Source organism: Clupea harengus, chromosome 22 (assembly GCF_900700415.2).
Source record: "Clupea harengus chromosome 22, Ch_v2.0.2, whole genome shotgun sequence".
Taxonomy (NCBI): domain Eukaryota; kingdom Metazoa; phylum Chordata; class Actinopteri; order Clupeiformes; family Clupeidae; genus Clupea; species Clupea harengus.
In genome coordinates, this window is record NC_045173.1 from 8,701,195 (window position 1) to 8,715,979 (window position 14,785).

Consider the following 14,785-nt stretch of genomic DNA (forward strand, 5'->3'; position numbering starts at 1 on the left):
TTTACAACATAAATCCAAAATAAGATAGTAGACCTAACATCAAACTACCAATACAGCTAAAATATTAATGCCAGCTCCACATCAAAAGCGCGCAGTAGGATAAATAGTGACTATTACCGCAACGCAGACTGGCCACTGTTTTTCTAAAGGTCGCAATTCAAACCCATCCAATATGGCCGCCACTGAGCGGTTTCACTGTTGTGCTATAGGTTCTAACTAATCTGTTGAACAGATTGAACACTGAGCACTGTTCTACTGTTCACGTCCACTGCAATGTTGACTAATCGTTAAAAATTAAAAATTAAAAATATGTCCATGCCATTGCAAAGCAACTGACGGGCTGACGGAGGGACGGAGCCTAAAAAGGAAATGCAACGCGTCGACAAGGAAGAGACACATGGGCGGAACTATGGGGCTGAGCGCCCTTTAGACCGGTAGCGCACAGCACGATTCGCAAACTAACAAGGTATTTCACTGACAAATGCTATGACCACAATGACCTGTTTGGTGTAAAATGCCAAGTAGGTAACACGTTTTGTCGTATGGTATTTGTTAAGTTAAATAACCGACAGGGTTGACAAAACGGTTGACAACAAAAGAGTGATGTTAGGTGACGCTGGAGAAATTCTGTGCTGACAGTGAAGTTGAACACTCTAGTATAGCTAGCTAACTAGCTAGCACAACAATAACGCAAGAAATGACACCAGGCGACAACCCCCACATCTTGCTGGGGAGGATTAGGTTTCTCAACGAATGTGTAAGATGTTTTAGAAAGAGTGAGTCTCTTCCAGAATGTCTGGGTTTCGTTCCTAAAGAAGTGTGCTACAAAATATGTAAGGACTCGTCAACCTCGTCTGTATCGTCTTCATCAACACCTGGAAACTCATCTGGAAAAACACTGATCTCTGTTTGGGAGAGTCCCTATCAATCTCCCCATAGTAAGAAATTGTGTAAGTGTAACATTGAACCGAAAAAGGGAACGTGCATTCGAACCACAGGAGAAGAATACTGTAACAGTCATGGTCTCTGGGTCAAAATAAGCAAGGTAAGTTCAAATGCATTACTGTAAAGCTAAATATAGTAATAGTACAATGTTCCGTGGAGGTATGTTATTGTTGAAAATCTGATTATGTTATATAAGACCTGATTGTGTCATATAAGGCCACTTGGTCATTGTTGTAGTGTTCCAGCTTGTGTTTGTTTGTGATGTTGTCTGTAGATTAACACATGTAAGCGAGATGTAGATAGTGCTGGTCAATGTGCAGAGGTTTTACCAGCTAGGTATGTTGATGATTGTGTCACATGGTGTGTAGACTAAGCATGCTTCATCCAGCTCTTGCTGTAATAGTTATACTCTTCCATTTCATTGAAGGAACAACTGGAGGAGTATCGCAGTGGGGTAGATGTGGAGGAGGGCTGGATACTTGTGTGCAAGCACACCGAAGGTGGAGACCGACTGGTGCCTGTTGAATCACCTGATACAATCAGCAGACAACAGCAGCTCTTTGGTTATGACCATAAACCCTGCAACAGGTGTGGATATATCCCCCTTCACCTAAATGTTTTGAGAAGCTCTTTACCATTCAGCAAAATTAAGCACAGTGATTGTTCTCAGCACAGAAATTGAGAAAAGAGGAAACTGAAAGTGAAATGAATAAATAAAAGATCCTTAAATGTGGTATAACTCCAGTCCTCAGGTTCTGCTCTCTGTCTTCTCTGTGTCTCCAAGGTGGGAGCAGGTGGTGGACATTGAGAACGCCTTGTATTTGGGAGCCAAACCCAGGGTGGCAGAGCAAGATGAGGCTGCCACGCAGAAACTCAGGTGAGAGGAGCTGAAGACATGGCAGGAACAAAAGCTAAGCAAACCACTGGCCAGCTAATCAAGTTCTAAATAAAGTTCCTCACAATAATATGGCATCTTACAGGTATGTGCCGCCCACATGGACGTATGAATGTGATGAGGACCTGGTCCACTACTTCTATGAACACATCGGGAAGGAGGATGAGAACCTGGGCAATGTCAAGCAGTGTGTAACCAGCATTGATGTCTCCTCATGCTCAGTGAGTCAAGGCCTTTGCACAGTTTAATTAAATACTCTGTGAAATACTGTGCTTCTGTTAGCCTTGTCTTTTCTCTTTGAAAGGTCATGCACCATAGTGTGTTTTTTAATGACTCAAGTTTTGAGGTTATGAGGTGGTTGGCACATTTACAAGGGAGTGGCATTTTAGGGAAAGCATACTCTACAAAATCTACAGGCCTACAGAAGAGCTCTAATGCAGGTCAGGACAGACTGTACTGATATAGTAGTTCAGTAACATTGACGGTATAATGTGTACTCTTAGGAGGACCCCAGTGGTGGAGCTAGCTGTCTAACAGACGGGGACATTGAGACATACTGGGAGAGCGACGGTATGCAGGGCCAGCACTGGATCCGACTACATATGAAGAGAGGCACTGTGGTCAAGTAAGCCTTACTGCATATGAACCGATATAATGGCAAAGGCCTTTTCAAATATTGGTGAAGGGTACAAATGCCTTGTTTACTCAAATCTGTTCTGTACATGCGGAGTAGCATTAGATCTGTGACTTGATTATTCCTAACTAGTATCTGGTTTTCCTTTTAGATTCCTAGACAGTATTACAAATCTTTTTTTTTTATTCCATAGGATAGCAGTGTGTGTGTGTGTGTGTGTGTGTATGTGTGTGTGTGTGTGTGTGTATATATATATATATATATATATATATATATATATATATATATATAATAATGTCTGTCTGTCTGTCATTTTAAGTGGATTGCTGCTGCAACACTGAAATTTCCCTTTGGGGATAAATAATGCTGTCTGTCTGTCTGTCTGTCTGTCTGTCTGTCTGTCTATCGCTCTGTCTGTCTGTCGGTCTCTGATTAGATTATGTTATATGGTCTTTGCACTTATTCTGCCACTGACTCAGGTGAACTATGGTTTGTGTGTACCTATAGTAAGTTGATGCTGACAGTGGACTCTACAGATGACAACTACATGCCAAAAAGAGTGACTGTGTTTGGTGGTGAAGCAGAAAACCTGAAGAAGTACAGTGATGTCACTATAGATGAGTAAGTTTGGCCTACTTTTGTGAAAGAGGACATATTGTTTAGCAGGATGTGTGGTAGAAGTACTTCTGTCTTTTCTTATAGTAATCTAATTGGTGAAGTTTGCGTATTGGAAGATATGACAACACACCTGCCAGTTATTGAAGTCCGAATTGATGAATGCAGAGGTAACAGCACATACAATTTCTATAAAAATGTTTTAAATGTGTAAATGGTGTACATTTATATGCTATGATACTAAACTAGTCTTTGATGTGCATGCATGTATTACTGACAAAAACATACCATTTGTCTTCCTTGCTATGAATCTTAGATGATGGCATAGATGTCAGGATCCGTGGCTTGAAAATTAAGTCATCCTGCGAGAGAGACTTGGGCCTGAACGCAGATGTATTCCAGTCGTTTAACCTGGTGCGTTACCCCCGTCTGGAGGGAACTCCCCCAGAAATCCTGTACCGCCGCGCACTCGTAATCCAGAGGTAACCAGTCCTTTTTTTAAATAGGCAGAAAATTACCAATTTGTTTTATTCGTAATCCCCAGAAAGTGTGGAACGCTTAGTTGATTTTGATGGTTTGAATGATCATTTAAGTGTCTTCTATTTACAGGTTCATATCCCTCCTCGACAGTCTCCTGCCTCATCTGATCCCAGCGTGGGATTACAGTCTGGGCACCTTTAACCAAATCAAGGTGAGAGGACAGTATCAAACGCACTGTGTCATAAGTTGGACGGGTCCACTGGTTTCTACTAATGTAATTGTAGTCGTAGTTGTATGTGGTGCTCCATCACATCTGACATGCCTCCTTGGCTGCATTAATACCTGGTCTGTACTCTCTCCTTCCAGAGCATAAAACAGTTCCTGCTGCTGTCCAAGCGCCGCTATGCGCTCATCAGCCAGTGCCTGAAGGACTCCGAGACCAACAAGCCCAACTTCATGCCTCGTCTGTACATCAACCGTCGGCTAGCCATGGAGCACCGTGACAACCCCTTCCTGGACTCCACCTGCAAAAATGCAGTCTTCACTCAGGTGCTGTCTCAGAAATGCAGGCTTTTTATCTTACACATAATGAGGATTATGAACGCTTTATGTACTCACTACCTGGCCCCTCAAAAGCTCAGTTGTACAGTCGCTTGCGAAAGTATTCAACCCCCATGAAAGTCGTCACCATTTTCTGTTTTACATAAGATACTTACACATATTTTCCCAGTCAGTATTTTCCCTACAGATTATAGACCTTCAGTTCTTTTGTTTTAATCGTTGTCTCCTCATTTTGGTCCATTAGGTGTATGAAGGTCTGAAGCCATCAGATAAATTTGAGAAGACGCTGGACTATAGGTAGACTTTTCTCTCTGAATCCTCTGCCTAAAAGGGAGTAACTAAAAGGAGCTCACTTTAATAATGACTACAATAATATAATTACAGTGACACAATGGTTTGAGAAAATACTTATTTCTGATCAGCAGACAGGTTACTGTTACTTTTGTATAAATTGATGCCGTTTGCCATTATCTGCCGAAAGGCACACCGCCTTGTCTGTTGTTTTAATGTATCCAGACACATTGGCCGTCATCGTGCCTTACATATTTACCATGTTTGTGCTGTAACATCAGTATCCTTCTGAAACACTCAGGTGGCCAGCACGATATGACCAATGGTGGGAGTGCAAATTCATTGCAGAGGGAATTATTGATCAAGGTAACCTACTTCGGCATTATAACACTAAATCATCATTTTATTGATGTCTGAAGGGACATCTGCTCTTCTAAGTCAGGGAGGATTCAGTGCAGATCTTCAGATCGTTTCTCTTTGTTAGGTGGAGGGTTCCGGGACAGTTTGGCAGATATGTCTGAGGAGCTTTGCCCCAGTTCAGCTGACTGCCCCATGCCTCTACCATTCTTCAACAGAACCTCCAACCAGGTAGCAGAGTCCGTCTGTCTCTCAGTGCCTACTGTTCTTCACTATCGTTCTCTTGGTCTAGCATGGTTATCTTTTATGTGTTTGTGGCACTGTGTCTCATTTACCCTCTTGGACATCTGCCTGAAACATCTTTGGAACATCTACCCTCTCTCTTCACAGGGCACTGGGGAGGCCAGAGACTTCTACGTGCCCAACCCCTCCTGCAGGGAATTCCATAAGTATGAGTGGATAGGCCAGCTGATGGGAGCCGCTCTGAGAGGAAAAGATTTCCTGGTTAGCGCAAGACTTGTTAATATGCACAATATGTTTTATTTGTTTGTTTGCTGTATCGTTAACACCATCTCATATGGGTTTATTCTCAAAGGTCCTGGCTCTTCCTGGAATGGTGTGGAAGCAGTTGACTGGAGAGGAGGTCAGCTGGAGTAAAGACTTCCCAGCGGTGGACTCTGTACTGGTGAGCAGCTTTGAAACATTCTGGCACTGTGCCCCTGCAACAGACGACAGCGACATCAGCTATACAAAATACAGGCATTATAGATGCCATCTTGAGGTGTTTGCGACACGTCCTCAGACACAGACGTCAAAGGCGATACTGATTTGTGTTTGCTCTGTGAACCATAGGTGAAGTTATTGGAGGCTATGGAGCACATGGACAAGGAGACCTTTGACTTCAAGTTCGGCCAGGAACTGGTTTACACCACACCGCTTAGCGATGGCAGGCTGGTGGAGCTCATCCCTGGGGGAAGTGAAGTGGTGGTCCACTACGAGGACCGCGTGGACTTCATCCGGCTGGTGCGGAAGGCACGACTGCAGGAGAGCCGAGAGCAGGTGCGACAATTGGCAACATGTGTACAATATCATGTTTGTACACAGATACGAATCTAGCTGTTTGTAAATCAGTTGATACTTTCAAAATTAAAAGTATTAATTTTAAGTTTGGTGTTCATATACATACAGGGTTCCCACTGATCCTTAAAGAGACTTAAAATGCATTGAATTCATTAATTGAAATCATTAAACAAATAATTTTGAGTGTAACTGTATGTACTGTGGTAATGTGTAAGAATAGCCATATCAGTTCTATGTTAAAACTAGGAAAATGGTTCTACACTTTAGAAAAGTCCACTGTGTGAATGTGCCCACCACAAATGTCTAAACTATGTATGTTATGTATGTTGTAGATAGCTGCCATGCGGGCTGGGCTGGTGAAGGTTGTACCACAGGCTGTGCTAGACCTTTTGACCTGGCAGGAAGTAGAGAAGAAAGTTTGTGGAGATCCTGAGATCACTGTGGAGGCCCTCAAACGGTTAAGTGAGTTACACCTTGCTGGTTGTTGACATTAAATAGTAGAATAATGTTTTTGTCTCATTCACAGGGCTTTTATATGTACTATATGTATTGTATTTTCAGTAGTACATTGTTTTGTTTTCAACCTTAGCTCGATATGAGGACCTTGAGCAGACAGATGTCAGTGTACAATACTTGTGGGAAGCCCTCACAAACTTCACAAATGGTGAGCTTATACCACTATTTGTAGACTTGGCTAATAACTCTACTAGTAGACTTGGCTAATAACTCTACTAGTAGACTTGGCTAATAGCTAAAAGTCACATTCCAACACTTCCATGCTTTCTGCTTTCAGAGGACCGTAGCAGATTCCTGCGGTTTGTGACTGGTAGAAGCCGTCTTCCAACTCCAATTTACATATTTCCTGATAAACAAGGGTAGGTTTGGATGGTACTCTGAGTAAGACACACTTTTTTTTTTACAGTGAGCTGTAGTCTCCTTTTCTAATGATCCAAATCTCTGTTTTTTTTAGTTTTGAAACTACAGATGCTCTACCACGGTCTTCTACTTGTTCTAGCACCCTTTACTTACCGAATTACCCAAGGTAAGATGCCAGTTGATTAGTTAGTTAGTGGGATGATTAGTTAGTGTAATGTGAATGTATTGGTGTTAAAGTAGACCTGAGTCTAAAAATGGAGTACATTGGCCAGTCTTGTATAGTTGAATGTCTGCTCTCTTTTCAGTGCTAAGGTCTGTGAGGAGAAGCTACGCTACGCTGCTTACAACTGTGTGGCCATTGACACAGACATGAGCCCATGGGAAGAGTGACTTGGCTGAACCATGTTTACAAGTTTTTCACTCCTGGATTTTTGCATATCCGGCTGTAGCATCATCACATTAACAGAATAATGACTACAATATTGCCACTTTCAACTGTATATAATAAAGAGATCATGTCTTAACTTTTATTTGTCTGGTTTTATATCAGTTAATATCTGGATCACAAAGCCGTATTATGATGAAAAGTTAACTTGTGTTTTCTACCTGTATGTAACATAATGAAGTATGGTTGTAGTTATAGTATTTAGCAGACACTTTTGTCCAAAGCTACTTGCAAAACAAAGACATTCGAAAAACAGAAAAAATATAAACACATAAAGGCAGTAGTGGAAATAAGCCTCATAAAAAAATATTCCAGAAACATTATTAACAGCAGTGGTGTAAATTTTGGTTTGTCCAGGCAAGTCCTTGCGCGCTCTAATTTATCATCTGATAACTTATTGCTGAATTTATATCAGTGAAACACAATGTCTCTGGTTTAACTGAGGAACCCAATATATTTTTCAGAATACATCGTGTGGTAGCTGTCATACGTCAGCACTTCATACAGTTTAGAAAAGTAAAGGAATGTTGCCCTATGGCAGTGGTTCTCAAACTTTTTCTGTCATTCCCCACTTTGAACAATGGGGCTTTTTCAAGCCCCACCTGTCCCTCATCGCTCCAATAAAATGGTAGGCCAAGCTTAAAATTGTCAAATTTATTGAAATAACGATAAGTTCTAAATCTTAATCAATAACCAATAACATCAGTTCAGAAATAGAGAAAATAAAAGTGCAAAGGTGTTCCAAAAATAAAGAAAAAGGGCCTACTATGCAATTGTGTTATCAATGGAAGGCCAAGTTAAAATCTCACTAGTACGTCGCTTTGGATAAAAGCGTCTGATAAATGACTAATAGGGCCTATGGTGTTTTGTGTCCAGGTAAAATTCCTACCCTTGTGACTGAATCTCCAGCTGATCTGAGTTACAATTCAATGAAATCCCGTGTTTTCTCGCGGTGCGTCATTGCTATAAGGTTTGCCCATGAGCCATTGCTGTTCCTCTTTCTAGCCGACGCCTGAGAATGGGTACGTTTTTTCGCAACTAGGAGGTGCATACTCGTCCTCTTAAAAATGTAATTTGTAGCTATAGTGATGTCCTAGTTATTGTAGTAGTGAAAGTATGGAACTCTGGTTGTTTGCTTTTTTTTTTCTTGTTCGGTGGGAATTGCCGAGTTTGCTATGGTCAAGTTGCTGAATAGCTAGTTGGTTTGCTTGGGTGACTCCACGTGTTCGGAAGAAAATCAGCTAGTGTGTTTCTGGAGTTGTATGTGCTGCTTCAAACTAGCTAAACATGGATTATTATTCTCCCGACCTGCTGAATTAAGTTGTATGTTTGGAAGGTAGATATTGGCTAACGTTCCTGCTCAGATATTGCTACGTGTGTAAGAACAGTGTTTTATTGGTCATGAGTTGACTCTATGCTTGAGTGTAATGATGATTCTCATTGCGGAATCCGATGACACTGTGCGGATAAACCTTGGAGAACTGAACACACAAACTCCAGAAGGAATGCCCTAGTACATGGAATCGTTACTATTACTCATTGTTCTCACTGCTCCTTACAGGTGTCTCAAGGGACAACTGCCATAAACGCTGCATGGCGGGTGGCAAACGCAATCCCGTCCACAAGAAGCGGAAATATGAGCTCGGACGCCCTCCAGCAAATACAACGGTAAATATCTGTACACGTGCACCAGTCGTAGCATTATGTCCTCCACGACGGTGTGGGTGATGAAACGACGTTCGGTGGGCATTGTCGAGTTAGTTGGTTAGCTTAGGTGACACCACGTTCTCAGAAGGAAAACTGCAAGTGTTTTTCTGAAGTCATGTGTTGCTTGGAACTCGTTAAACTTGATATCATTAGTCTCGCGACCTGCTGAATTCGCATATGTTTTGAAGGTAGATATTGGCTAACGTTACTGCTCAGTGTGCAACAACAGTTTTATATTGGTCATGAGTTGAAGCTTTGCTTGTGTGTAATGATGATTTTCAATACGGAACCTGATGACACTGTGTGGATAAACCTTGGAGAACTGAACACACAAGCTCGATAAGGAATGGTCTATTTACTAGACTCTAGTGCATGGAATCGTCACCATTGTTCTCGCTGCTCCTTACAGGTATCTCAAGGGACAACTGGCATAAACGCCGCAAGACGGGTAGCAAACGCAATCCCGTCCACAAGAAGCGGAAGTATGAGCTCGGACGTCCTCCAGCAAATACAAAGGTAAATATATGTACACGTGCATAGTGACGGGCTTCTTATTTTACTCGTAGTGAAAGTATGAAACTCTGGTGCTTTTGCTTTTTTTTCTAGTTCGGTGGGCATTGTCGAGTTTGCTATGGTCGTCAAGTTACTGTGTAGCTGGTTGGTTAGCTTAGGTGACACCACGTTCTCAGAAGGAAAACGGCTAGTGTGTTTCTGAAGTCTTATGTGCTACTCGTTAAATTGGGTTTCATTAGTCTCCCGACCTGCTGAATTGGCATATGTTTGGAAGGTAGATATTGGCTAACGTTCCTGCTCAGATATGGCTAGGTGTGTAACAAAAGTTTTATATTGGTCATGAGTTGAAGCGTTGCTTGTGTGTAATGCTTTTTCAATACGGAACCCGATGACACTGTGTGGATAAACCTTGGAGAACTGAACACACAAGCTCGAGAGAATGGTTTAGTAGTGCATGGAATCGTTACTATTGCTCATTGTTTTCGCAATTTGTTGCAGGTATCTCAAGGGACAACTGGCATAAACGCCGCAAGACAAGTGGTAAACGGAATCCCGTCCACAAGAAGCGGAAGTATGAGCTCGGACGCCCTCCAGCAAATACAAAGGTAAATATCTGTACACGTGCGTCAGTCGTAGCATCATGTCTTCCGCGACAGTGTGGGTGATGAAACGACGTCCTTAGGTTGGTCTGTTTTGGCCGTATTGGTCAATGTTTAAGACTCTCCGATGCTAGGATTTGTCATAGTTACGCTGACACATCATGTCGATCTGTTCATTTGCGCTAAATTCATGAGTGCCATGGATACAGCTACTCGTTAACTGAGTCACAAGCATGCGTTTCAGGTGTTTGTGACTGGCACTCAGACCAGTTGTGTGCCCTGTAATGTCATTCGAAGTAATCATTTGGTTTTCACTTGGATGGTTAGGGTGTCAAGACTTGTTTTAATACTTCATCTCAATTTCACCTTTTCAGGCTGCACCCACAAGACCAGAATAATTGATGTGGTGTACAATGCCTCCAGCAACGAGCTGGTGCGAACCAAGACTCTTGTGAACTGCATTATCCTTGTGGACAGCACTCCTTTCAGGCAGTGGTATGAGGCCCACGATGCATCTCCTCTCAGATGCAATAAGGGTGCCAAACTGGTATGTTTTTCATGGTATTTGATTTTAACCTTAAATTGCAGCTGTTTTATTGTTCTGAGATTCGCTGTGGTCAACCAAGTATGTATCTAAATACAGCGTTTGTAGTTTGCTATTTATCGAGCGAGACCATTTATGGCCTTTTTAACCTGAGGGTCTCTTGCTGAAATCTCCAGACTTGTATTTCTAAATGCTGCTACTGTGGCATGCTCAGAATCTTTGTCTTTCAGTGATGAAAACCTTTTGTCAGTTCTGCTACTGAATGTTAGTGATGATTTTTAGTGCTGAGAAAGACAAGATCGAGAATGCTTATAGATGTTTGCTAAACACATGGGCTTAACTTAAATGCAGGCATCTAAAATGGTTTCAACTTTTGATGGTATTGCCATGTGCACTTTGTGGTTATTCTAGAGCCATGAGGAGGAGGAGATTCTTAACAAGAAGCGATCCAAGAAGACCCAAAAGAAGTATGATGAGCGCAAGAAAAAGAGCAAGATCAGTCCCCTCTTGGATGAGCAGTTCCAGCAGGGAAAACTGCTTGGTGAGTTGTAGTTGTGATTGGCACCACATCATTTTGTCTTTCACATGATGAAACATTAACCAGTTCTGCTGCTGATTACCAGTGATGGATATCATTATATATTTCTGATAAAGACATACTAGAATGACTTAAATAAATGTCACGTTTTTAAGTTTCTAATTTGGGCTTCTTGTCCCTCCCCCTTCAGCGTGCATTGCCTCACGACCTGGCCAGTGCGGCAGAGCTGACGGCTACGTCTTGGAAGGTAAAGAACTGGAGTTCTACCTGAGGAAGATCAAGGCCAAGAAAGGCAAATAAATGCACAGCTCTTTGATACTGCTCCAATTAAAAGACAAGAAAATTATCTGCTATTTGTGTGCCTCTTTTGTGCTGTACGGGGCTGGGTTTTATGGAATATAATAGTCAGGAATGCTTTATTTAGGATGGAGGCTGCTAAGCGTCACTGGTGTATTGAAGTAGCCATGTAGATGCATTTGAAGCACCTAGCATGGTTTTAGTGGTAGCCGTGGGTCTAACAGTGGCTCAAAGGAGGATTGAGAAAGTTTGGCAGTAAGATTGGTGCTGCTACAACTGGTTATTTCCTCCAAGACTAATGACTTAACACTGCAATAGTATCTGTGTTTTATATTCAGAGTATGTGGTGTTGTCTACATTTCAAATAAGCCACTGAATATGTGGATCGGAAGCCTTTCAAGGACAAGTTTATTAAAACTGATGAAACTAAATTGCATTTCAGGTTGTCATTTGAGACTACAGGGCCATAGCGGGCATTCAACAGACTTTAAAATTATTGCACCAGGTTAAATGTGAGCAGTGATCAGGTTGCATTAGTCCAGTTTAGGATCATTTTGGTCCTCTGAAGGTATCTGATGGCATATGTCCTCGCCCTCCTGAACGTATTGTACATCACACTCCTGGACCTCTCCAGCGCTCTTGCAGTGAGCCTTGGTATTTCTGGCATTTGAATCCTTTCCAGGGAAGCACAGTAGCTTTACCCCTCTGTTTTGAGTTTAGATGGGGGCCATACAATGATGGGCAGGTATTTGTCCACTGCAGAGCTGTGGATGCTGGTTTCTGAGGAGTCTTCCCCAACAAACACAAATAAACCAAGAGAAATTGTCATTGTCAAATACTTTATTAGCATTGTGACTGCTCAGTTCCTCATATCATAGATAGAACCCATAAAGGCTGGTTTTAGGGTCCCCTCTGGTGTGTAGGGAAGTGCAAAACACTTTTCCACCCAGTATTTGTCCTTTTCTAAGTGGGGAAGGTTCTGGTGCATGTCATCCACAGCCAGCATTGATACCTTTTAGCGGCAGAAGAGTCAGTATGTGTGGAGGAGTAGCTCTGGTGTGCAAATATTTGTTCAGACAGTGGGTACCTGAATGTTCCTATCAACAAGCTGAATTTTATCAAAGTCATCATCATCCTCCCCAAATTGATTAATAAGCTCCCCAACCTGAGAGAAGAAAGAAGTTGCTAACTTGGGTGTAGACCAGCGGGATGCTTATCCAATCATAATGGAAGAGCATACTGCATTTCTCTCTGACAAAGCCAAACATGGTCTCAAAGCAGACCAATACATCACCCCGTTACCAATGCTGATAACTCACGTACATGAGCAGTTGGAACGCTATGTCGTCCCGCACAAGGCCCTCCTCCCCAGCCTGAGAGGCCAGGTTGGAAAACCCAGTTAGCGGCATTCAGTACTTGTTGAAGGCCGAGTACAAATGGTCAAGGTGCTTCTGCTCCTCCTCAGTCATAAAGCCTGCCCCGGCACAGAGCACAGGTTTTACACACACATACTGTTATGTGAATATATTAACACTAGCAAGTGATACTATTTAAAAGGGTGGTGGCCGGATGCTTCAGACCTGCTTCCACGATTTACTCCAGCGTGGGAAGCGTCTGCGCACACGATACAGCATAGAATGGGGACTGAGGACAGGTAAGCGTACCTCATCAGCATCCGGCGGAGTAGGCAGCCCCTCTCGTCTGTCCCATGGACATTACCTGACACCACCATCATCAGGGTTGTCAGGCAGCGGGAAACTTGTGTACTGACCCCACCAGCGATTAAATGCATGTGTGACATAAAACATTGGTACAGAGAAGTTCAAACTAATAAAATGATAACACTATAAGTCGATTTTAGTTCATTAAGGAAATATTTGCTATGAATGTGATGAGGTCCTGGTCCACTACTTCTATGAACACATCGGGAAGGAGGATGAGAACCTGGGCAATGTCAAGCAGTGTAACCAGCATTGATGTCTCCTCATGCTCAGTGAGTCAAGGCCTTTGCACTGTTTCATTAAATACTCTGCTTCTGTTAGCCTTGTCTTTTCTGTTTGAAAGGTCATGCACCAAAGTGTGTTTTTAATGACTCAAGTTTTGAGGATATGAGGTGGTTGGCACATTTACAAGGGAGTGGCATTTTAGGGAAAGCAAAATCTACAGAAGAGCTCTAAAGCAGGTCGCACACTTGTTGTTGTACAGTCACTTGCGAAAGTATTCAACCCCCATGAAAGTCGTCACCATTTTCTGTTTTACATAAGATATTTACAAATATTTTGCCAGTCAGTTTTTTCAATTTGAACACTTATGACATAGTATATTTTTAAAGGCTAAATAAGTTATTTGTGTGCCAAAATAAAAAAATGAATCAATTTAAAGCTAACAATTTTCTGGCAGAATATTTAAACCCCTATACATTAATACGTGGTAGAGAACCCTTTTGCTGCAATAACAGCCTTAAGTCTTTGAAGTGAGACAGCACCAGCTATACCCATTTTTCTGCTGTGTTTCCCCCCATTTTTTCCCCATGTTCTTACAGACGGGAAGTATTTCTTGAGGCATGGATAGTGTTAGATTTACGACACTTGTAGCGCTTTGAGAATTGGCCAGAAAGCTGTATTTTGGTCTCATACGACCACAAAACCCCCTTTCTCAATCCAAATACTTCTACCACATATGTAAAAGTTTGAGTCTTTATTATAAACTTCCCTACAGATTATAAACCTTCAGTTTTTTTCTGTTAATTGTTGTCTCCTCATTTTGGTCCATTAGGTGTAGGTCTGAAGCCATCAGATACATTTGAGAATACGCTGGACTATAGGTAGTCTTTTCTCTTTGAATCCCAAAAAACTGTTATATTTACTGCTGCCTAACAGGGAGTTACTGAAAGTATTTTCTGGTCTGCAGGCAGGTTACTGTTACTTTTGTATAAATTGATGCCGTTTGCCATTATCTGCCGAAAGGCACAACGCCTTGTCTGTTGTTTTAATGTATCCAGACACATTGGCCGTCATCATGCCTTACATATTTACCATGTTTGTGCTGTAACATCAGTATCCTTCTGAAACACTCAGGTGGCCAGCACGATATGACCAATGGTGGGTGTGCAAATTCATTGCAGAGGGAATTATTGATCAAGGTAACCTACTTCTGCAGTATAACACTTAATCATCATTTTATTGATGTCTGAAGGGACATCTGCTCTTCCAAGTCAGGGAGGTGTGGTGGAAAATATGTGAATTAAAAACTCAATTAACCAGTGTGTAGATAACTAACCATCAGTGTAATAACCAGTGTGGGTAGAACATTAACAATCAGTATAACCACTATAGGATATTCATGATAACAAGCTATTAAAACTACTATACTACTACAAAATGAGTTATACTATTGATATGAAGTACA

General features: G+C 41.9%; 3 protein-coding genes and 3 non-coding genes across 6 annotated transcripts; all 6 read left to right on the forward strand.

Moving 5' to 3' along the window:
* The first annotated feature begins 143 nt into the window (after positions 1–143).
* On the forward strand, positions 144–7,258 carry hectd3 (HECT domain containing 3). The gene is made up of 21 exons (XM_012836991.3): positions 144–1,045; positions 1,373–1,533; positions 1,730–1,822; positions 1,926–2,061; positions 2,344–2,465; positions 2,982–3,095; positions 3,177–3,259; positions 3,406–3,571; positions 3,699–3,780; positions 3,936–4,118; positions 4,375–4,427; positions 4,723–4,787; positions 4,906–5,009; positions 5,169–5,282; positions 5,374–5,463; positions 5,631–5,837; positions 6,191–6,320; positions 6,448–6,522; positions 6,652–6,733; positions 6,829–6,900; positions 7,040–7,258. The coding sequence occupies exons 1-21, from the start codon at positions 698–700 to the stop codon at positions 7,122–7,124; spliced, it is 2,565 nt and encodes an 854-aa protein (XP_012692445.2). The 5' UTR covers positions 144–697; the 3' UTR covers positions 7,125–7,258.
* An 863-nt stretch (positions 7,259–8,121) lies between these two features.
* Positions 8,122–9,997, forward strand: LOC116218318 (40S ribosomal protein S8-like). Its single transcript, XM_031559368.2, has 4 exons — positions 8,122–8,201; positions 8,741–8,847; positions 9,296–9,402; positions 9,898–9,997. The coding sequence occupies exons 1-4, from the start codon at positions 8,198–8,200 to the stop codon at positions 9,920–9,922; spliced, it is 243 nt and encodes an 80-aa protein (XP_031415228.1). The 5' UTR covers positions 8,122–8,197; the 3' UTR covers positions 9,923–9,997.
* Positions 9,998–10,053: 56 nt separating this feature from the next.
* LOC116218527 lies at positions 10,054–10,159 on the forward strand. Its single transcript, XR_004162917.1, has one exon. It is a non-coding gene; the product is annotated as a small nucleolar RNA SNORD46 (small nucleolar RNA).
* Positions 10,160–10,231: 72 nt separating this feature from the next.
* Positions 10,232–11,426, forward strand: LOC105908395 (40S ribosomal protein S8-like). The gene is made up of 4 exons (XM_031560334.1): positions 10,232–10,244; positions 10,373–10,545; positions 10,954–11,083; positions 11,271–11,426. The coding sequence occupies exons 1-4, from the start codon at positions 10,232–10,234 to the stop codon at positions 11,378–11,380; spliced, it is 426 nt and encodes a 141-aa protein (XP_031416194.1). The 3' UTR covers positions 11,381–11,426.
* On the forward strand, positions 10,767–10,834 carry LOC116218524. The gene has a single exon (XR_004162914.1). It is a non-coding gene; the product is annotated as a small nucleolar RNA SNORD38 (small nucleolar RNA).
* Positions 11,427–11,609: 183 nt separating the features above from the next.
* LOC116218537 lies at positions 11,610–11,739 on the forward strand. Its single transcript, XR_004162927.1, has one exon. It is a non-coding gene; the product is annotated as a small nucleolar RNA SNORA47 (small nucleolar RNA).
* Positions 11,740–14,785: the final 3,046 nt, after the last annotated feature.

Bases quoted from the DNA above. Each gene is read 5' to 3' on its own strand.
- hectd3 (XM_012836991.3), top strand. From the start codon at position 698: ATGACACCAGGCGACAACCCCCACATCTTGCTGGGGAGGATTAGGTTT. The intron at 5,283-5,373 runs GTTAGCGCAAGA...TTATTCTCAAAG, and splicing joins TGAGAGGAAAAGATTTCCTG to GTCCTGGCTCTTCCTGGAAT. The intron at 6,321-6,447 runs GTGAGTTACACC...TTTCAACCTTAG, and splicing joins GGAGGCCCTCAAACGGTTAA to CTCGATATGAGGACCTTGAG.
- LOC116218318 (XM_031559368.2), top strand. The intron at 8,848-9,295 runs GTAAATATCTGT...TGCTCCTTACAG, and splicing joins GCCCTCCAGCAAATACAACG to GTATCTCAAGGGACAACTGG. The intron at 9,403-9,897 runs GTAAATATATGT...AATTTGTTGCAG, and splicing joins GTCCTCCAGCAAATACAAAG to GTATCTCAAGGGACAACTGG.
- LOC105908395 (XM_031560334.1), top strand. The intron at 10,546-10,953 runs GTATGTTTTTCA...TGGTTATTCTAG, and splicing joins GCAATAAGGGTGCCAAACTG to AGCCATGAGGAGGAGGAGAT. The intron at 11,084-11,270 runs GTGAGTTGTAGT...CTCCCCCTTCAG, and splicing joins CCAGCAGGGAAAACTGCTTG to CGTGCATTGCCTCACGACCT.